This window comes from Sus scrofa, chromosome 15, assembly GCF_000003025.6.
Source record: "Sus scrofa isolate TJ Tabasco breed Duroc chromosome 15, Sscrofa11.1, whole genome shotgun sequence".
Taxonomy (NCBI): domain Eukaryota; kingdom Metazoa; phylum Chordata; class Mammalia; order Artiodactyla; family Suidae; genus Sus; species Sus scrofa.
In genome coordinates this window covers 109,920,364-109,943,334 of record NC_010457.5, presented here as the reverse complement: position 1 = coordinate 109,943,334, position 22,971 = coordinate 109,920,364, and the positions used below count along the sequence as shown (strand labels likewise).

The window sequence follows — 22,971 nt, the reverse complement described above, 5'->3', positions numbered from 1 at the left end:
AGGGAAGAGGGGCTGGTCTACAGCGTCAACTGCCTCTGCAAAGAGCTGACTTTTGGATTTGACTCCAAGGAAATCACTGATGACCTTGAAAAAGTATTGTAGGACAGTGGTCGTAGAAAGTATCAGATTGGAGGGAGTTTAAGAGAGAATGGGGGAGTTCCTGTCTTGGCTCAGTGGTTAATGAATCCGACTAGGAACCATGAGGTTGTGGGTTCGATTCCTGGCCCTGATCAGTGGGTTAAGGATCTGACGTTGCCATGAGCTGTGGCGTGGATTGCAGATGAGGCTCGGATCCCGCATTGCTATGGCTCTGGCATAGGCCAGCAGCTTCATATGCTGTGGGTGTGGCCCTAAAAGGACAAAAGACCAAAAAAAAAAAAAAAAGGAAAAAGAAAACAGAGAGAATGGGGATTGAGGAATTCAAGATATCCAGCAAGAAAATTCTTTCTAGGATTTTGTTTGTTTGTTTGTTTTAACTATGGAGGGAGCTAAGATTTAGGGTAGGTAGTAGAGTGAGTGAAGTTAAAAGAATGTTTTGTTATGATGGGAAAAATAATGACATGTTAGGATACTGCAGAGAATGAGTCTGCAGAGGGAAAACTTGCTGACTTGAAGCAAGAGAGAATTGTTGGAGCAAAGTCATTCATCAGTCAGGAGGTGATGGAATCTATGCACGCATGGAGAAATTGGCTTTAGAAGAGTCGTACCTACTAAACATAAACATACGCAAGATCTGGCCCTCTATCCAGTTTTTGGAACTCTGTCCTGTAGGATTAAAATCATCACTACATAGAAAATAAGGATAAACATTGTAGCATTGGAGGGTGGGGCAAAGAGCAAGAAACAGACTGAAGATCCACTGGTAGAAATAATGGTGGAATGTATATGACACAGACATACACGAGAACACAGAGAATCTACTTATGTGAATCCACTTAAGAACACATTTTAGCTCTATTGACTCAACCAGAGGACAGTCATCATCATAGACAACAGGGCATGTGGCGGAATTATGTGTATGGAAAGATGCCATTTCAGTTTCGAAAGCAAATTCGATATGTATTTTCCCACTTGTAAGTATTCGTATGTCTACAGAAAATGGTGCTGAACAATGCCTAGGTGTTGAAACGATTTGAGATGAGGTAGGCATAGAGTCTGTCACTCAGAGGTATGTAACAGAGATGTGAGGGGTTACCTATTTTTCTATCCCCAAATGCCAATCCCTTAAACACATAATTAAAGTGTACCACAGACTAATTGCTTTTTTTCCTATCTTCTCATGGCATTCTGAAGAAATCATTGCACTACATCAGACATGGGTGTGTATTTGTTCATTTGATGTAAAGTCTGTGAGCAGGGAGTTCTCTGCTTTTTTTTAAAAAAAGTCTTTACCTGAAATAACCCAAGATGGTAAGATGCTTGAAATAGTTTTTGAATAAGGGAATGAAACTAAATGGAGCTATATAAAATGGAATCTGTCTGACCTTAAACTAGTGTGCTCTACTCTATGCTCTTTTAGAGATGACAAGATAAACACACATCTGCAGGAAGAACCCCTAGTATCTGACCCGAACATGATGACCTGGGGGATTTTCTGTAGTCATCCCTGAATTTCTTTGCATTCTTATGCCTAAATTATCTAGGAGGGAAATGGAATTTTTGTTCCTATTTTTGGCTCATTCACTCTATATCAAAGAAGTAGTTGGGAAAAAACACAGAAAAAAATTGAGCTAATTTATTATCTTTTGGATATTAAGTTGCATATGAGATTTAACATTTTCTGAAAAGACTTTCCTCCGTGTTATACCTGACCTTTAAAAATTATTACAACCTCTCATAAAATTCTGCTTTATAGCAGGCTCTCCATTCAGTACAATAAGTCTGAAGAACCGATGTATGTAAGTCCAACTGGACCAGTAGAAACAGCAGCTCCAGAGCCCTTCACACAAATACCTCAAAGAATATCTCAGGCTCAACAAACCAATGGCAGCCGCCCCCATTGTCAGGTGAGTCTGAAGAAGAAAAAAATAATTAAGGCACAATTAATCTGGACAATTTTGCAATGGTGGAGAGAAATCTGGTGAACCATTCCTTAGTTTGGGGAAGATTTTCAAGCTGTTAATGTGATCAAGGAAAAATCTAGGAACACATTTTTTTCTTCTTTACACAGCCACACCTGAAGCATATGGAAATTCCCGGGCTACGGGTGGAATCGAAGCTACAACTGCTGGCCTACACCACAGCCACAGCAATGCCTGATCTGAGCCACATCTGTGACCTACGCTGCAGCTTGTGGCAACACTGGATCCTTAACCCCCTGAGCTAGACCAGGCATCTAACCTGCATCTTCACGAATGCTATTTTAAGTTCTTAACCTCTTCAGCCATAACGAGAACTCCTAGTAACATATTTTTAAAAATATTTTTTTATCTCCAATCATAAAGTGTATTTACTACAGAAAATTTGGAAAAGTCAGAAGAGAGCAAAGAACAAAATTAAATTTACAATCAATCCAGGATAAAAATTACTATCGAAAATGATTATCTTGTTCATTTTTTTGTACACAGCTCCCTAGTTATTTCACTAGGATTGTATTTCTTAAAAAGTGGAATCGCTAGAATGAGAACTGGGAACTTTTTAAAGAATCATCATACAAAATTGCCATTTAGAAAGGTTATAGCAAATTACACTCCCAGTGAATTCAAGTAACTATCTCCATCCTTATTAATATTGACAATTACCGTATTTTAAATTTTGTTAATTTTATGAGCAGAATATATTTTATTTGCCTTACTTTCTGTTTCTCTGACTAAGGGCAAAATGAAGCTTCTTTTTCCCTACAAAGTTTAGTAGGCGGTTGTATTTTCTCTTCTGCCAGTCCTCTGCTCTTTTTTACTGATGCATCAGTCTTTGATTTATTAATGTAAATAAGACTAAAAGGAAAAAAACTATTAAGAAAGATTTCCATAATTAAATTTTCAGAGGTTCAAATACATGAATAGTTTTATGTGGGAAAGTTTTCTCCATTAAGAAACCAAAGACTTTTTAGCTGATTTTGTCTGAACATTTTTTGATTATTTTTCGATATTTCCCATTTAAATCTCCCTGGGTTTTATAAATGTTGCAAAGCGAGGGTATTCCCTTACTCTTACTTTTCATTTAAATAGCCAATTTTCTCTAACCTCAGATAAATCTTTACTTTTTTTATTTCCATGTAGGATGGTTGGGGGCTTTGCTATTGAGTTATAGGAGCGGTGTGTGTGTGTGTGTGTGTGCATGTGGGTTTGCAAAGGCCCTTTAAATTTTTGTGCCAGTTCAAGCTGCTGTCTTTGCTTTCAGTGATTGCCAGGCATCTAGAGTATGCCTGTCCTGTCAACATTCTAAGACGGGTGAGACAGAAGCCAGTGCCTTAGGCGGAAAAATCAGAAAAATGGTTCAGACTTTTTCTTCTTTCTCCGGCAGAGGCTGAATTGTTCTGATATTTATTGTTGTGTCTTGGGGGGAAGGAGGATCCAGAGCTCTTCTGCCGTCTTGCTGGCATCACTCTTTTTTTTTTTTTTTTTTTTGTCTTTTTGCTATTTCTTTTGGGCCGCTCCTGCGGCATATGGAGGTTCCCAGGCTAGGGGTCTAATCGGAGCTGTAGCCACCGGCCTACGCCAGAGCCACAGCAACGCAGGATCCGAGCCGCGTCTGCAACCTACACCACAGCTCACGGCAACGCCGGATCGTTAACCCACTGAGCAAGGGCAGGGATCGAACCCGCAACCTCATGGTTCCTAGTCGGATTCGTTAACCACTGAGCCACGACGGGAACTCCCACTCTTCTTTTTATAAGTGTTGACCGCTATTAAATAATTACTCCTCTAGAAGGACTTAAGATCATTTTTAAGTTGCCAAATTAATCTCTTAGTAGTTTGATTTGATTTGCATTAACGTATATGTTGATGTGAGAATGTCTTTGCGATATTTAGGTGTCTGTTTTTTTCAAGTCTTTTTCCATCTCTCAGTAAATGGTAGTATGTAGCTTACCTCCATAATAAATAAATACGTGTCAAATGAATTCATTAGTAGAATATATTAATTAGTATATGAATTAGTAGAATAACGTATCCTTTCTTGTGGCACATTGAGATTGATTCCAGTTTTTCCACAAGAAATAATGCTGCAGTGAACATTCTTTGATGAGTCTTTGCACCTACTCCTTATTATTTGCCTTATGATAAATTCCTAGAGGTGCAATTACTAAATCAAAGACTTTGAATGTATGTTATGGAATTGCCCTTCAGAAAAATGGTCCATTCCCTACATCCTCCTGCCAACTTTTTCTTTTTTCTTTTTCTTTTTTTAAACAATGAAGTATTTTTCTCTTGAGAACTGAAGTTAGTGATGGGAAAACATTTTGAAAGTGCTCTGCCTGTTCTGATGGAATAAAAACAGCTTTCAAATGTTTACCTTCTGTATTGTATTAAATTGTACCCGTAATTTATTGAGAGGTGAAAGGTTACTGAAGCCACTGCTAAAATTGCTTATATCCCTTGAACTTGTTCTGCCTTAAATGTTTTAAAAGGGGTAGGGTGGAGGAATGTGGTTTTTGCTTGAGAGAGAGCCAGTGAACCAAGATTGGCTGTCGTAGAACCACAGGCAGACAAAGTGGCAAGGAGGCAGGGCGATATAGCATGAAAAGCTGTGACCTTGGAGGATTCTGCGGCAGACCGAGTTCTCACCCATTACACACACACATAACACACATGTAGCAACGCAGAAGAATCTATCATTCTGTGTTTCTCACTGAGGGCACCCGGAATAGCTTATGTTTGTTGTTGCTATTGTGAATAAAGACCTTTCCAACTGTATCTTTTTTCTTAATTGGATGGATGATGGTATATTGGAAAGTTAAGGATTTTTGAACAGTTATCTTGTAAAGAAAAACCTTTTTCAACTCTCTTCATTTCAAATATTGGTTTCATTTGAATCTCCTGCTTCTAGGTAGACAATCAAAAAAGTCTGTTTTGGCCACTTTCTTTCCAGGATTTGGAAAAATAAACCAAACCAAAATATCTGTTACGAAAATTTTAGATTCCACAAAATACAAAACTGTCAAGTCTTTAGCCTATTTAATATAATTAATTGCATGGTTTTTCCTAAAGAGTAGAATAGATCAGTTAACCTAATGTTTGCAGGGATAAAGTACTTTATCCTTGGATAGATAAAGTTTTCTATCCAGCTGAAAACTATGAATTAATGGCAACAGTGGTATACACAATTAATTGTAGTATAATTGGTATTGCTAATGTGTGGCATGTTTTAGAAGATTGACTAGTGACATCCTTAAGAAGACACAAAACCTATCCTCACTTACATGTGGCTAAGCAACGTGAATTTTCTCTTAACCTGTTGCCCCCAGAGAGTGGGCGGTTCCAACCCCAATAGCACACACCACTTCTGATACACAATGGTCCTGCTCACTGCCTTAGTGGATAAAGTTTAGCTTTGAGGGGACTCTTCCTAAGCCTACATCCTAAAGGTAAGCTGTATTCAATTTTGATATCTTTAAATTACTCCAGTATCCATAGATATTAAGTCTCTGCCCAAAACTTCTGAATATAGCTTACTTACAGATAAGGCTTTCTTTTGCCCACAGTGCCTTAACTTGACAATGCAATATCCTAAGATTTGATGTTATTGAAAAGTGGGGAGGAGTTCCCTGGTGGCTCAGCAGGTTAGGGATCTGGCATTGTCACAGCTGTGTCTCTGATGACTGCTGTGGCATGTGTTTGAGCCCCGGGCCCGGGAACTTCCACATGTTGCCAGAATGTCCCGAAAAAGGAAAAAAATGAAAGAAAAGTAAAATAAGAAAAAGGGGAAAATTAATTCATCCATACTTAAAGAAAATGTTGAGGAATTTTAGAAGGGAAGAGGTGAGAGATGAAGGTGAAAGAAAAATAAGAGAGAGGAAATTTTTAAAAATCCCAGTGAATTTTTTTCATCAAAGGGATTAGAAATGCTTCTTGTTGTTGTTGTTTTTTTTTAATATATATATATTTTTATTTTCCCACTGTACAGCAAGGGGGTCAGGTTATCCTTACATGTATACATTACAATTACATTTTTCCCCCACCCTTTCTTCTGTTGCAACATGAGTATCTAGACATAGTTCTCAATGCTATTCAGCAGGATCTCCTTGTAAATCTATTCTAAGTTGTGTTTGTTGTTGTTTTAAGTGTAAATCCTGCAAACTCTTTATCATGTTTTCCAGCAGTTATTTATTAGCCTGCCCGCCGCCATGTGTAACTGCACTTGCAGGCATTCCCTCCATCACTGCAAATGGTACAGTCTGATTCTAAGGGAGGGCTTCAAAATATGATCATCTGGGATATTCTTCCATCATCAAAGAGCAATTAGACTTCCCATATTGTTGTTCTGGGTAGAAGTGCGAGTGGAGAGTGAGTCTTGTGACCACCCTGGAATGGGCGGCTTCTGCAGCTTCCTCGAGGTAATGCTCTTCGGGGTCTGAGTGTGTTTTTATCAGCAGCTCATGCAGCCACTTCACTCAGAGAAACCCCTCACGGGTGCCCGACAACGCCTCTTGCTGGAGTGCTCGGCAGAGAGCCGCAGTCACACGTGTGGGGAGAAATAATGAGCCGCTCTATTTCCTGCTTTGAATAAAAGAGAAAGAAAAGCCATTTTTGTCAAGGCAGATGGTTGTTTTCACTTTAACACTGACTTATTCTGAGGCAAAAATTTGAAAGAGGTTTTGTTGTTTTGATAGCCCTCCTTTATGTCACTTTCCTTCTACTCCCTCTCACTTCTCATTTTTGAAGTTGCTGTGGACTTTCTTCTGTATGTAATACGTTTCTTTCTTTGACTTTTTTAAAAAACATTTTTAGTTATACAAAACTGATCTCTTGGACCTATAAAAAGTTGAAATATTGCAGATAAAGGTAAAGTCCCTTTCAGCCATAATTCCCAGCTCAGATCTGGTCCCTATGTCTTTGCAGAACTTATTCTATGCATACAGATATTTAAGAGTGTGTGTGTGTGTGTGTGCGCGCGCGTGCGCGCACGAACGCATGCATGTGTGTGCCCAAAGAGGGCAATTGACTCGTATCTATTAAACTTAAAACCTGAGAACTTTGCACACATATGCACAAGGAGGCATGTACAGTTTTGTTCATTCATTGCAGCATTACTTAGAATTCTAAAAAGTTGGAAAGAGCATAATGTCCTTTGGTTGCAAATGATTAAATAAACCATGGTGTCTTGTTCTCTGGATATACCAAGTTTAGTCCCTATGTGCTAACCTGAAATGCTTCTCAGTTGCAGAATGATATGTACCATATGATAACATTGATATCAATGACATAAAGTTCACTGATTCAAAATGGACTATACTGGGCATGTAGAAACTGTGTCAATATTTGAATGAAGACTCAGATAGGCACCAGTTTCTCAGAAGGGCCACAGAGATCATGCACCAGCCAGAGAATGTGACTTCAAGTGTGTAGATCATTGTCTTCTTCCTGCCCTACCCTTTTCCTCTTTTAGGCTCTTCCTATGAAGAATGTTCCCAAGGTGGCCAGTCCCTCTTTAGACCTTTTGTAGGGAGGAGAGAAGAACACGGAGGAGAGAAGAACACAGAGTACGGCCACAGCTGCTTTTAAATGTAGAGTAATGGGAGTTCCCGTCATGGCTCAGTGGAAATGAATCTGACCAGCATCCATGAGGACGCAGTTTCGATCCCTGGCCTCGCTCAGTGGGTTAAGGATCCGGTGTTGCCATGAGCAGTGGTATAGGTCACAGATGTGGCTCAGATCTGGCACTGCTGTGGCTGTGGCATAGGCCAGTGGCTACAGCTCTGATTCTATCCCTAGTCTGGGAAACTCTATATGCCACAAGTGTAGCCCTAAAAAGACAAAAAAAAAAAAATGTAGAGTAATGGAATCTAATTTCCCGTCCAGATGTGTGGGAGACAAGGGCTGGTACATGGTGCCCCAGGAGCCTGGACTAGGCCAGGTCAGGTCAGAACTTGCACTTGGGTTGCAGTTCAGAGTGTGATGTGAGACAAGGTTTGATGGGAAAATCCTAGATGAGGCCTGAGCTGATCTTTATCAGCCCAGAGAGACTTGGTGAATGCAAAGAGAAGTGAGATGACTCTAGGTACATATGCAGGTAAGATGCATTGGAACAATAAGAAAGTTTCAGTAGAAGGTGGAAGGTAGAAGTGAAAGATTTCTTGAGCCAACAGAGATAAAATAACCCAACTATCTTGTTCATGTTTAAATCTCTTTAGAGGAAAATGTTTTGTAAAATGCGATTGCACTTTGAGCGTATGAACAATTGGTATCATCGTAAACGGCCAGAAACCCAAACACCAGACAGTTTTTGAAGAAAAATTTAAAACAAATAGCCTTACCAGGGTATGATGAATTTTTAGGAAGAGGGGTTAAATTCAAACCAAAACCCCAAAACTTATTTTCTCTATTTCTTGCTTCTCTAGACAATAGTCAGCACCAGGAATGAACTGTGGAGGACTCATGAATCCACTAACATTCTCCATAGGGACAGAAGGTAGGAACCACATGTGTGTGGACAAATACTGGCAACAGAGATACACCAAAGCTTTTACCATGCTCTTTTTTTTTTTTTAATTTGGAAGACATTCCTAAAACAAAGAAATCCTATGATTCCAGTATAAAGGTAAAGGGGGATTTGGCTCTATTTGAACAGGTAAGCATAACAACCAAAAAAAAAAAAAAAAGTCTGGATAATTACATTAAGTTTTGAGTTTTGATTGACTGATTTTATTTCTTAAAATTTGACTGGGCATTTTCAGTGATGTATTGATACCCATGTGTATCTTATGTGCTTCTAAAGAAATCAGTATACTGTCTCCAAAAGCATCTAATTTTCCACTAGGTTTATTAGGTTGGTGGGAAACTATCTAGCATCTTATTATGTTTCAAAGACTAATCATTCCTTGAGTTCCTGTATCCTGGTGTCATTCCTTTAGAAGACAGAGTTCCTGGCTCTTCAGTAAGGAGGTCCCCTATGGGAAGATACAATGCTTGGTATCTAGTAGATGCTCAATAAATTAAGGATTAAATATATATATATTAAAATTAAAATGCCATCCATAAATTAATGATTTTATATGTGCATATAGAATGTGTATATGTGAGATGTGCTTCATAATATTAGGGTATGAAAGATAAGGAACATTTTAAAATTCAGTGATAACTCATGAAAAGAAGCTTAATAACACTTTTAAAGTAATTTAATAACAATTTAAATGTTAAAAGCGATTTCTTTTTTTTTTTTTTTTTTTTTTTTTTGCTATTTCTTGGGCCGCTCTTGCGGCATATGGAGGTTCCCAGGCTAGGGGTTGAATCGGAGCTGTAGCCCCTGGCCTACGCCAGGGCCACAGCAACTCGGGATCCAAGCCGCGTCTGCAACCTACACCACAGCTCACGGCAACGCCGGATCCTTAACCCACTGAGCAAGGGCAGGGATCGAACCTGCAACCTCATGGTTCCTAGTCGGATTCGTTAACCACTGCGCCACGACGGGAACTCCTAAAAGCGATTTCGATCTTGCTTGATCAACTGGTATAAGAAAAATAAATTAGAAAATAAATTAAGAAAAACAGTATAGCAATAAAAAGTCAATTTTGAAACTTAAAATGTGGAAATAAAATGGAAATCTTGAAATTCTTTAAAACTTAATTCTTAAAATAATTATGTCAAACAAATTATTTTAAACTGAATGATTCCTTTTTATATAATTCATGCCCACTACATACACCCTTGATCTCCTGGCAAGGTATTTATCAACACAATGAATACTAGTGTGAACCTGATTAATGAGTAAAATCTATGTGAAGTCTTTATCCTTTTCCTGTTGGTCCCATCATTTTTATTAATGATTTGGAGAAAATTGCAGAAGGCATAATTCTCAAATGTGTGTGACATCATACCAAAAGCCATAGATAATCATCTCAAATCACTAAGATATCATAGTCTGGAGTGGTGGGGCAATTAGTAAAGACCAAGTATTAAAGGATTAAATGCAAATTCTAATATTATAGGCCCAGGGTCACAACAAATAAAGTGAAAAAAGCTGAGACAGGGAGTTCCCTGGTGGCTCAGCAGGTTAAGGATCCAGTGTTGTCACTGCTGTGGCTCTAGTTATTGCTATGGCCTGGGTTTGATTCCTGCCCCTGGGGACTTCCACATGCTATGAGTGTGGTAAAAAAAAAGCTGAAATATGTAGTCAACTATGAGTTCAGTAACAGCCAACGCTGTGCTACTGATTATTTAAAAAGCAACAGAGTCTCAGACTATATTAAGAGAATCATTCGGTTGTTATCTATAACTCTGTATTGTTAGGTGCTGATCAAGAAGCATAATGTTTCACTGCTCTGTGCACCATTAACTTGCCTTTTGAATATTTGTTTTCTGTTCTTTTTTTTCAGGCTGCACTCATAGCATATGGAAATTCCTGGCAGCAGTGAAGGATCCTTTAACCCCCTATAACAGGCTGGGATGGAACTGGCGCTGCCCCACTTTGCCACAATGGGAACTCCTAATTATGTTCTATTTGAAGGCCTACTATGTGAGAGATTCATGCTCCTTAACTCCAGGAAGTAGAACTACATATAAAGATATAAAAATTTAGAAGGGCACATTTCAGATCATTTGGATGGAATTATTTCTCAAATAATCTGAACTGTTTGTTAACAGTGGCTATCTGCCTGGAAAGTATTGGGCTCCCGGTTGCTAGAAATATTGGCATTGGGTAAATTATGTTCACCAGAAACTCTCCAGGAGGATTTCTTCATCTAAAAGAAAACACCCAACAGAGTAAGAAAAGAACTGCACTTGACGTAGGGCTTTCTCTGCTTTCACTTGGGTTGTGGAAAGATGGGAGTGCATGTCTTCTAGCTTTTCAAACACAGTGGATGGGCTGGAGAGGAAGAAGGGGGTGAGGGTGATGGACAAAGTGAGAGAAAGAGAAACTGATGTCACTACTGGTCCTAACAAGCAGGTCCTAACAAGCACAACACTCTAAGTACAGAGAATTCTGTCTAGAGAGGCCTTCTGAGAATGTTTCTCTGTGTTCTGCCATATACAATCCCTGGCTGACTCTTTTCTGAAAAGTCCATCATAAAGATGTCCTTGAAACTCCAACTATGATCAAGGATTTTAGAGTCAGGCTCCTCTTTCACCTGTCTCACTGTCTGGAAGTCTAAGGGCTATTTTTTAGAATGCCTACTTTGGATGGAAGTCCCAGCTGAATTCCAAGATCAGTGTCAATGAGGTATTTCAAAGACGCTAACATTGAGAAAGGTTGCATTTCCTACCAGGGAACCAATCTCTCCAAATTTCACAAATACGACAACAACACTGGTCAAAGAATAAGATTGTGCTTTAGAAAGCCAGTTTTAAGTGTACACGTGGACTCTATAAAAGGAACTATTTTTGGCATGGGGATATGGCAAGAAGCAAAATGGGGGGGGGGATTTGCCAGAATAAAGAGACAATGACAATTATGAAGTAATAGAGTAAGATAAAAGCAAAATAAGTGGAACAGGTGGTATGTCATAATGTGCCTGTCCGTTAAATTTAAAAGCTCAAGACTAAGTCAAAATCTACTATCTCACCATGTTGTATAGGAATTAGATATGATGAAAAGCCAAGGAGACAAGGAGATGAGAGAGAGTAAGGAGGGAGATGGGAAGTGAAGAAGGCGAGGCTGAGGTTCTGGTTTGCAGTTTCAAGTAGAACCTTCAGGGAAGGCCCCACTGAGAACATGACGTTGAGCTAAGACTTAACGATGCGAGAATGAGCTGAGCAAGAACCTGGGGGAAGGAGGCTTCCAAGCAGAGGGGACCAAAAGAGCAGACTCTGAGGGGAGAGGTGTGTTTAAAGAGTTGCCAAGAGGGCCAAAGGGCAGTGAGTGAGCAAGAGAAAGCAGAGTTGAGGTCGAGGAGGGAAGGGGGGGACTTGGCCATCTTGTTGAGCTTTGGCCACTTCTGAAGAGACTTTGGCCTATTCTTTTTTTCTTTTGGGCTGTACCTGTGGCATGTGGAAGTTCCTGGGCCAGGGATCGAACCTGCACCACAGCAGCAGCCCAAGCCACAGCAGTGACAATGCCAAATCCTTAACTTCTAGGTCACCAGGGAACTCCCTGCCTTATGTTTTAAAGGAAGTACCCTGACTACTTGGTGCGTTCTGAAACCAATGGACAACTAGACTTAGGAAGAGAAGCCAGAACAGACCCACAATTCATGAGTTGCATCCTTGTTCCTTCCCTGTGGTCTCAGTCAGTTGTTAGGTATTGGCCACAACATGTATCCTGTCACGCTACATGGAGTGTTTCTAGATAGAAGGGTGATCAATAGAGTCCATATTCACATTTCAGGAGCTCCAGAAGGTCTGCTGCCAAAAGCAATCCATAACACACATGGTGAGTTTTCAGAAACAACTCTGTAACCAATGACGTTCTTGTGGCATTGTGCGTATAATAGGCACAAAGGGCGGTGGTAGGAGATGAACACTTTAAAGCAGAATTGATTAATGTTAGGCCATAGTGGAGGTGCAGGCTTCTCCCATAGAGAGGGCTGGGGTGCATCCTGCTGGGCCTGTCCCTTGCCCTTTCAATCCACTCAGACCTGTCTTCTTTGCAGGCTCCTTAAAAAACAGTTAAACCGATGCAAAGACAAGTTGCAAGCCATATATGCCTGCCAGGAAGAAAAGAGTCACAGATTTGAAACAAAGATCCATGAGCTCACAACCAACCAGAACAGTCTGTGGACCAAACTACAGCTAATGGAGCAGGATCTACAGGTATTGAATATAGGAGATACTGGCCATCTGGAAGTCTGACCTAGAATCCTCTGGCTGAGGGGGGTGCTGCACCTGAGCCTTTGCACCTCACTCTGATCAGCCTCTACCCTTTCCCTCTTCTCTCCATCCCCTGACCAGTTTCCCCTTTCATCAGCCAGATGACATCTTCCATCTTTGTGACGGCGGTGCCGTTGGGAGAGAACAGTACTGGTACCAATTAGAAGCAATAGACCTGGGGCAAAGCGTTTCTTTACAGTATGGATTCCTAAACCTTTAGTCTCAGCATCCCTTTTAGATTCTTAAAATTTTTTGAGGATCCCAAGAAGCTTTTGTGGGTTATATCTATTGCTATTTACCCTAGTCAAAATTAAAACTGATAAGTGGTTTTAAAATAAATATTAATTCATTTGAAAATGAAAATAATCAACCCATATATGTAACATTTTAAAACAGTAACTGTATGTACACATATACTTTAATTAGAAGATTGGCATTGTTTTACATTTTTTACAAATCTCTGTAATGTCTGACTTAATAAAAGACAGCTGGATTTTTCCTAACTGCAGCATTTTCAGCATTCAATCTGTTGCAAGATGTTTCGGCTGAAGTATATGAAGAAATATGGCCCCACCCAGATTTGCAGTTAAAAAAAGAGGAGTACTTTGATAGCCTTTTCAGATAATTGGAGATCTTCTTCTTTGATACTATACCAAAACATGACAAAGGATCATTTAAAAAAAATGTTATTGGAGTATAGTTGACTTAGAAAGTTTTGTTATTTTCAGGTGCACAGCAAAGTAAATCAGTCGTACGTATATGTATATCTGTGCCTTTTCAGATTCTTTTCCCATGTAGCTTATTACACAGTATTGAGTAGATTACTCTGTGCTATACAGTAGGTCCTTATTACCTACGGTAAATGATTGTTTCTTTTTTCTTTCCTTTTTTTTTTTTAAGGGCCGCACCTGTGGCATATGAAGGTTCCCAGGCTAGGGGTTGAATCAGAACTGTAGGCACCAGCCTACACCGCAGCCACAGCAACGCCAGATCCTAGCCGTGTCCGTGTCTGCGATCTGCACCACAGCTCACGGCCACGTTGGATCTTTAACCCACTGAGCGAGGCCAGGGATCGAACCTGCGTCCTCATGGATGCTAGTCAGATTCATTTCCTCTGAGCCACTCCTAAATGATCACTTCTTAAAGGATAGTTGCAATATTGAATTTGAAGCCTTATCTCATTCACACTCTTTCATTAAAATACATTGTTCTAGTTGTGCTTTCTTGAATGATCCTGTCCCCATGCATGAATTTGTATCATCACACACTGGTCATTTGGAGGTTCACCACACTGTGCCAAACTTCGTAATGTTCACCCATTTCATTATACAAGATTTTTTAAAATCATATTCATTAATATCATCACTAATCTTAACAGAAAAGTCTAAAGAATTGGAAAGCTAGCAAGCTCATGAGTAGTGAATGCAAGTTTTCCAAAATTGTAATTTTTGCTTAAAATCTCAACCATTAAAATTAGCAACATGTATCGTTGTTTTTCTTACTGTTACTGTCTCACTTCATTCATTTTTGAGAAAATGTTTGCCAAATGCCCAAGTCTAATACTTTTGCACAAGGAGCAACTTCTGAATTTCAGTAAACATCAGAAATGTGTTATGCATACGTCCCATTTCATCACACACCATATTAAAAAAGATGTGTTACCACCAAGAAAATTAAGAATTTTTGCTCCACCGTCAAGGATATTCTTAAGTAGAACTGCTTTTTTTTTTTTTTAACTGCAAGTGCATGACGGTAGGAATACCATGACTGCTAGCACAAGTTGGTGATGCTGCCTTGATTTGGGCTAAAACACCAACAACTTTAGCTTTACTTTTGATTTTGCACCATCAGTGCTTTAGTGTCAACACATTGAAAAAGGCAAATAATACCTAAGTGTTATTGTGAAAATAATCTTGACCTCATGGTCCCCTGTAAGGTCTCAGAGCCCTCCAGGAGTCTGTGGACCACACTGAGAACTGCTTTGTAGCGAGCATATCCCTAGACTGTTTTCCTATGGCTTATCCTGAAACCTCACTGCAGCCCTGTCTACATGGATCATAAGAACATGTTTTATTGTAATATTTTTTTTCAACCCATATAGCCTGATATTTTCAGATATTTCTAATAATATTTAGAACCTAAGCTTTCAGAACCTAGAGTTTTCCCAAACTCCTTGTGATAATTCCCTGTTTTTTTGTTTTTTATGTTTTTGTTGTGGTTTTGTTTTGTTTTGTTTTTTTCTTGCCTTTTTAGGGCCACACCTGTGGCAGTGGCGTGTAGAAGTTCCCAGGCTAGGGGGTCAAATAGGAGCTACAGCTGCCGGCCTGCCCGCCTACACCACAGCCTCAACAACACCAGATCCGAGCTACATCTGTGACCTATACCACAGTTCACAGCAACACTGGATCCTTAACCCACTGAGCAGAGCAGGGATCGAACCCGCATCCTCATGGATACTAGTCGGGTTCGTTATCATTGAGCCACGATGGGAACTCCCCCTGTGGTAATTTAGAATCTGAGCTGTTCTAACTTTTATAGAGTTTCGGGTGGACGTTGAATTAACAGCTTAACATAAACTTAATGGTGATGTATTTAGAGACTACAAAGAACATCTTACATTTAAATTTCCTATTGGAATATTGGCATTTAATAGAAAATGGAAAAAGTGAGATAAATGTTAATTTCTTCATAAATGAAGTTTTCTTTATCCAGGCATTGTTGCACCCCTTCCATCCTTCACCTTCTTCCTGTCAAAATGTGGTGGCCAAGGGTGATCACGGAAAGTGTGAAGGGTTTTGGAAGGGAAGAGATTCCTCCCAGATCAAGGATGCCACTGAGGATGGTTCAGAACAGGACACTCACTCTAATACCGTGATTGATAGAAGTCGCCAAGGTCCAGCACACGCAGAACATGCTCTACCAAACTCAGAATCACCAAAGGCCGCTTTGCAGCGGAAGTCAGTGCGAAGTACTGGGACACGAAGCCAAGCACCAAAGGCCTCGAAGGAAATCTTTAGCTCCCTACCCAGTTTCCACAATGACCTGCTGCAGGACACCCCCACCATTGCTCCTGCTGAAATGGCACCCACAGAAAGGAAAGGGGCTGTTACTATCCAGAAAGAAAAGGATGAGCCAGAGGAAGAGGAACTGCAAGAACTGTTGTCAAAACTCACAGATACCTTCACTCTAGAAATGACTTCAGGTAAGATTTTCGAAATCACTAGAGATGGTGATGGCTAGGGACCCAGGCTACCTTTTAAAACTCTTGATTGTGGAGTTCCTGTCATGGCTCAGTTGTTAACAAACCCAACTAGCATCCGTGAGGATGGGGGTATGATCCCTGGCTTCTCTCAGTGGGTTAAGGATCCAGCATTGTCATGAGCTGTGGTGTAGGTTGCAGGCACAGCTCAGATCCTGCATTGCTGTGGCTATGGTGTAGGCCAGCAGCTACAGCTCTGATTCCACCCCTAGCCTGGGAACCTCCAAATGCTGTGGGTGTGGCCCCAAAGAGAAAAATAAATAAATAAACAAACAAACAAATAAATAAATAAATAAAAGACAAACTCTTGATTCTATGACATTAGCCCAATAGCTGCAATTCATCTAGTAATTAACAGACTTGGGAGTCTTTTGGACATCAGTATGCTTTCTGAACTTGATTTCTAGTATTGCCTAATTGGTAGGGTTATTGTGAGAATAAAAGGTTATAAACCAAATGAGATTTTAGTATAGCATCTGATACATACCAGGAATTCAATAAATGCCTATTATTTTGTTACTGCAATTGTTATTATCAGTAGCAGCCCAACATATATAAGTGGGAAACCCATTGTTACCATTTAAAAATGGGAATATGAGTGATACTCTCTTTCTAGAGGATAATTAAGGCTACTATATTATAAGTAGTACTATCATCATTGCCACCTTATCATAAGCTGTATCTCATGCTAAATCTGAAGGCTCTTTCTATTAATACTTCATTATAACTATTCCCTCTGGTTTGCGATGGCATTGTCTCATAGAGTGTTTTGTTATCTTAAAATGTCTATATTTATATTTATATCCATTTCTTTTTAAGAAAGCCTAAGATCTTTAATGTTGAAGTGATCGCCTAGAGACTTGATAAAATAAAGGATAACATTCAGTGTGGTACTACAGGCCTTCCCAAAATATTTCTGATTTAGTGTATTAGTTTATGAGGGCTACCATAACAAAGTACCACAGACTGAGTGGCTTAAGCAATAATTTTTTTTCTCATGCTCCTGGAGGCTAGAAGTCTGAGATCAAGGTGTCAGTAGTGTTGATGTCTTCTGAGGCCTCTCTCCTTGGCTTGTGGATAGCTGTCTTCTCCTTGTGTTTGCACACAATTTTCCCTCTGTGCATGTTCCTATCCAAATTTCCTCTTCTTATAAGGACACTGCTCATATTAATTAACTATTTAAAGACTCTTTCTCTAAATATAGTCACATTTAGCGGTTCCTACTGTGGCGCAATGGGTTATGAATCCAACTGCAGCAGTTTAGGTCGCAGGGGAGGCACAAGTTCAGTCCATGGCCTGGCACATTGGGTTAAAGGATCCAGTGTTGCTGCAGCTTCGGCGTCAGTCAAAACTGCAACTTGGCTTCAGTCCTTGGCCTGGGAACTTCCATGTGTCATGGGTGTGGCTATAATATAAGCATATATACTATATAACATATATATATGCATATACATACATATATACATACATACACACATATATGTGGTCACTTTTAGACCTACTGGAAGTAGGACTTCAATGTATGAATTTGGGGAGGGAGACACAATTCAGCCCATAATAGACAGTGAGCTATAAAATGTGAACGTAGTTAATGTCAGTTACATATTGAACTTGGTAGATCCAAGTCAATGAAGTAATTACTTGATGGTTCTAAAAATCTCTAATGTGGTAGGGGAGGGAGTGGGATGGACTAGGAGCTTGGGGTTAATAGATGCAGACTATTGCCTTTGGAATGGATTAGCAATGAGATCCTGCTTGTAGCACTGGGAACTATGTCTGGTCACTTATGATGGAGCATGATAATGTGAGAAAAAAGAATGTATACATGTATGTGTAACTGGGTCACCCTGCCGAACAGTAGGGAAAAAAATCTATTGGGGGAAATAAAAAAATAAAAAATAAAAAAAATTTAAAAAGAAAGGAAAAATAAATAAATAAAAATAACAATACAAACAAAAATCTCTAGTGTGAAGAAAGTTTGAGTTATAATCCTTATGTTAGAAAAAACAAGATCACAAAGATGCTAGAAGCTTGCTCAGACCCCCTGAGATAAAGATTGGATGGGAACACCTTGTGCCTGATTCTTAGGCCAACACAGGATTCCACCCACTGTACTTCCTTCTAAATATCATCGCGGTCATGATAAGTATTCAAAGCAAAGTCAATATCCACTTGACCTTTTTTGAGAAAACACATAAAGCTTTGGCTTTTACTCTACAAACGCTTTTAAGATTTAACGTCTTCATCTTGTTTTTATTTTTTATTTTTGTTTCTCCCATTGAATTTATGAAAGTTGCCGATTTTTAAAATATTGTATTGAGTCAGCCCTCACAAATGGAGTAGGCTGTATTGTGCATTTCAGAGACCTAACATGTAGGTCTACCACATACATTTAGGAGACAATATTCCAGCACTGTGTGCAGTTTGGTTCCTGAAAGATCCATGCATATTTTAAGTAATTTTATCAAGGTCTGCACATATAAATATACCTATACCTATGTATACACACACTATTATGTCATTAAAAGGGAAATCATGAAAAAAGTTTATTTTTAAATTCAGATAATGCAATAAGGTATAAAAATGCAGTTAGGAATTCCTATCATGGCTCAGCATTTAAGGAACCCAACTAGTATCTATGAGGACATGGGTTCCATCCCTGGCCTCACTCAACGGGTTAGGGATCCAGCGTTGCCATGAGCTGCGGTGTAGCTCACAGATGCTGCTGAGATCTGGCATTGCTGTGGCTGTGGTGTAGGCCAGCAGCTGTAAATCTGATTCGACCCCTAGCCTGGGAACCTCCATGTGCCACGGTACAGCCCTAAAAAGACAAAAAGACAAAAAAGAAAAAGAAAAGAAGAGATGCAATTAGCATTATGCAATCTTGTAGATAACATTAAAAAATGCATGTCTCAAAAAATTACCTCTGCTTCCCTTTACAATTTAAATAGAACCACTGAGATGCTTCTGCAGGAGGTATGCATTATTATACAGAAGTGCTTATGATGTTAGCAGGAAAGTGCACATTTCCCTTTTTGTTATTGTATTGTATTGGATACCTTGTGATGATTCGGCAAATACTAATTGACAAAATTTAAATTTATAGTCATTTCTTTTGTATTAGTTTTTTCTTTGAAAATTTTCGGATAGGATCTATTTTAATCTTCATGGCTACTATTACTTTATTAAACATTTTTCACTCTTTGCTCAAATATTTCTTTATTTATTTACTTTTGGCCACATCCACAGCACATGGAAGTTCCTAGGTCATGGATTGAACCCGTGCCATCACAGAGACAATGCTAGGTCTTTTACCTGCTGTGCCACAGGGGGAACTCCTCAAATATTTCTTATTAAGTTTGTATTCTTCTTCAATCAGGTATTAAATATGATCCTGTCTCTACACTCTACTTAGCCATCGGCAATATGGTTTTTAAAATAATTTATGTATAATCTGTGCATGCTTACCAAAATTACACCATACATAATCAGAGACATAAATATGATAAACACACTTATGAAGATGTGGAAAGGCAAACAAACTAAATTAATGTATTGGTCATTTTTTTTATTTCTATCTCTGTCATAGATGTATCAGATAACAGCAGGAAGTTTCTGATCATTTTACTGTCCGGTTTTTTTTTTTTAATTTTTGGAAAAACTAGAAATATCTATTGTCTGTAACATCCTAAGATTTACTTAGAGGGTCAACAGTGCTGTGATTATCCTAGTAGCTGACTAGCTTTTTGAATTGGAGCCTTGTTAAGGCCAACACATTTGGGAAATTAAGATGAACTCTAAATGACTCAATAAGATGAAAACAGCAAGCCTGAAGATCAGTTTGCGGGCAGTTGTTGGCATTAACTGAATAGAATCATTCACTATCAAGACTTAGGATAATGGGATTTCAGGTGACCCTGAGAGCTTAATGGAAAAGAGAAAGTGCATCCAAGAGATTCCTCAAACCTCTTTAAATTCCAAACATTGGGTTGAAAATCAGTAGCAAACAATTTGTTCAAAACTGCAGTAAAGGAATTAGATGTGAAAGGGCATCTAACACTATTTGGCTTTGGTAGTGACAAAAAAAGGACATAACGCCTTACTTTCTCATTAAACTGTTTTCTTTCCATTTGTGAGTGAAATTTCCTTTGTACATCTCTAAAATTCTTTCCTCGGCTTCTCTCCTGTCCTTCTCTGCCATCCATTTGCCACAGGAGGTTTCAAGGATGAGAAGGGAAGACAAGGCAGTGATGATGGGCTTGGGAGGCATGGTTGGGGGTGGGGAATGGGGGAGAGTTATTCCTGTCCCTTTCTTCCCCACCTGGAATCATCATCTAAGCCATCATCTAAGCAATTATCAGAAACTGAAGCTTGAACCTTAGCAGACTATAGAAAAATAAAAAGAAGTGCTTTAGTAACCTCAGAAAAGAGAAGTTTGGAGTTCCCATCATGGCGCAGTGGTTAACAAATCCGACTAGGAACCATGAGGTTGCGGGTTCGGTCCCTGCACTTGCTCAGTGGGTTAACGATCCGGCGTTGCCGTGAGCTGTGGTGTAGGCTGCAGACGCGGCTCGGATCCAGCGTTCCAGTGGCTCTGGTGTAGGCCAGTGGCTATAGCTCCAATTCAACCCCTAGCCTGGGAACCTCCATATGCCGCGAGAGAGGCCCAAGAAATAGCAAAAGAAAGACACACACACAAAAAATGTGAATCACCATATAGAATACCTGTAACTTGTATAAAACTGTACATTAACTATACTTCAATAAAAAATAATTTAAAAAAAAAAAAAAGAAAAGAGAAGTTTAACACTGGATCTTTATCTCACTTATTTAGAAGGTTGACTACTCAAATGCTGCCTGGGAATCCTAATGGTATCCACTGAAATCTTTTTTTTTTTTTTTTTTGCTTTAGGGCTGCCCCTGCGGTGTATCGAGGTTCCCAGGCTAGGGGTGGAATCAGAGCTACAGTGGCCGGCCTACACCACAGCCACAGCAATGAGGGATCTGAACCACATCTTCGACCTACACCACAGCTCATGGCAATGCCGGATCCTCAACCTACCGAGCGAGGCCAGGAATCAAACCCACATTCTCGTGGATCCTAGTCAAGTTCATTTCCACAAAGCCACGATGGGAACTCCTCCACTGAATTCTTAATGAATCTTTTTCTCTCTTTTCTCTCATATGTGGGTGTGGGTGTGTGTATACGCATACGTATATATGTAAATATATATATGCAAAAGTATTAAGTAATTTTTCTTGATGGGAAAAGATACACAGAGTTCCAGCATTAAGCTTCATGGCAGTAGAAAAAAATATCTAGTTGGCTCATCATTCATTCACTCACCATTCTTTCACTCATTCATTCAACAAATAGTCATCAAGTTTTAACTACATCCCAAGTGCTGTGCCGGATGGGTAGATTTATGTTTTTTAAAACACTTGGGCCTTGTGTAGAAAGTGTCTTGGAGAAGGATAAGGGGGTGAGTAAAGAGACTAGGTGAGAACCTATAGTAGTCTCGGCAAGTGATGGCAGCTTGGCCTGGGCGGATGCTCATACACTTATTGCAATGAAGAAACCTGGGAAAGCTGAGACGGAGCTCAGCAAGTCAAGAGTGCAGTTATAAACCATTAAGTGTGAATTGCTTGGAGACATCCAGATGAAAATATCAGAATGGCAATTCACATGTACAATCTGGAGCTCGAGGGAGAGGTCTTAGTCCAGAGTAGACGTTCAGTACATAATGTTTTGCTTAATTATTATTGTCGTAAGTCAGACACGGTCTCAGCATTTCATTTGCCAGAAAAGTAATCATAAACTAGATAATCTAATACGTGGATAACCTAATACTTTTAAACCTCTGTACCCATCATTCTGATAGCCTTCCCTCACATCTCGAATTCATTCATGTACCAGATAGATTGTTAATTACATTCAAGTGAATTATTTTCCCATTATGATTTCCTCTGGACTGTTGATTTCACAGTTATTTCTATCCAACATCTCATTAGCCCTCCACCTGGGTGCTGTAATTCTTTCCTTATATATATATGGAATTCCAAGTTTATTAACCAAACAAGAAAAAAAAATCACGTATGACATGGATTATTGCTTCCCTATTTGTATTGCTGTATTTCATGCCTTTTATAACTGTAGCCTGAAAAACAGAATATCCTAAAATAAGCTTGCCTCTGGACAAGGTTTTTCATTCAGGCAATAAAATATTATTTATTCAAGGTCCTTGTAATTCTGGAGCAGTGTAAGAGAATAGACAGTATAAAAGGCATGAATCTGCTCGTCTTATGTGCAGCAGAAAACAGCACAGATGGAGTCATAATAAATCATGTAACTAAAGTGTGTAGCTAACAAAATAAGCCTTTCCATGTTTTTATTTCCTGTGATCTTATTCTTTGCTAATTACACAGATAATATTATACAACATGCTCATTGTAAAATTAAAGTGCCTAAGTGCACAAATTTTTCAAAAATGAATTCACATCATGTCCTTCACTCTCTGCCACCTGTTTCTCAGAGGTAAACACAGTCGGCAGTTTAGTGAGTTTTTCTTCAGACTTTTTTCTTCTCATATATGTATCTTTCCATTCTCAATATAAGTTACTTAGATTGTAGTTGTTTTTTCTTTTTTTCACTTAACAATATATCTCAGATGTTGAGCAATGTAATTTTTTCAATGCTGCGTAACATCCCAGGGTATAAATATACCATAATTTATTTATTGTTGAGTAATTAAGTTGCTCCAAATTTTTGTTTTCATAAGAATGTTTTGGTGAATATCCTTATAGCATGTA

General features: G+C 39.2%; 1 protein-coding gene across 1 annotated transcript in view; it reads left to right on the top strand.

The window, feature by feature from the left end:
- The window catches only part of DYTN (dystrotelin), a 58,068-nt gene that overhangs the window by 33,054 nt on the left and 2,043 nt on the right, over positions 1-22,971 (top strand). The window contains exons 10-11 of the mRNA XM_021075388.1: positions 12,686-12,845; positions 15,615-16,104. Of these exons, the coding sequence (XP_020931047.1) occupies positions 12,686-12,845; positions 15,615-16,104 (650 nt within the window). The remainder of the gene's footprint in view (positions 1-12,685; positions 12,846-15,614; positions 16,105-22,971) is intronic.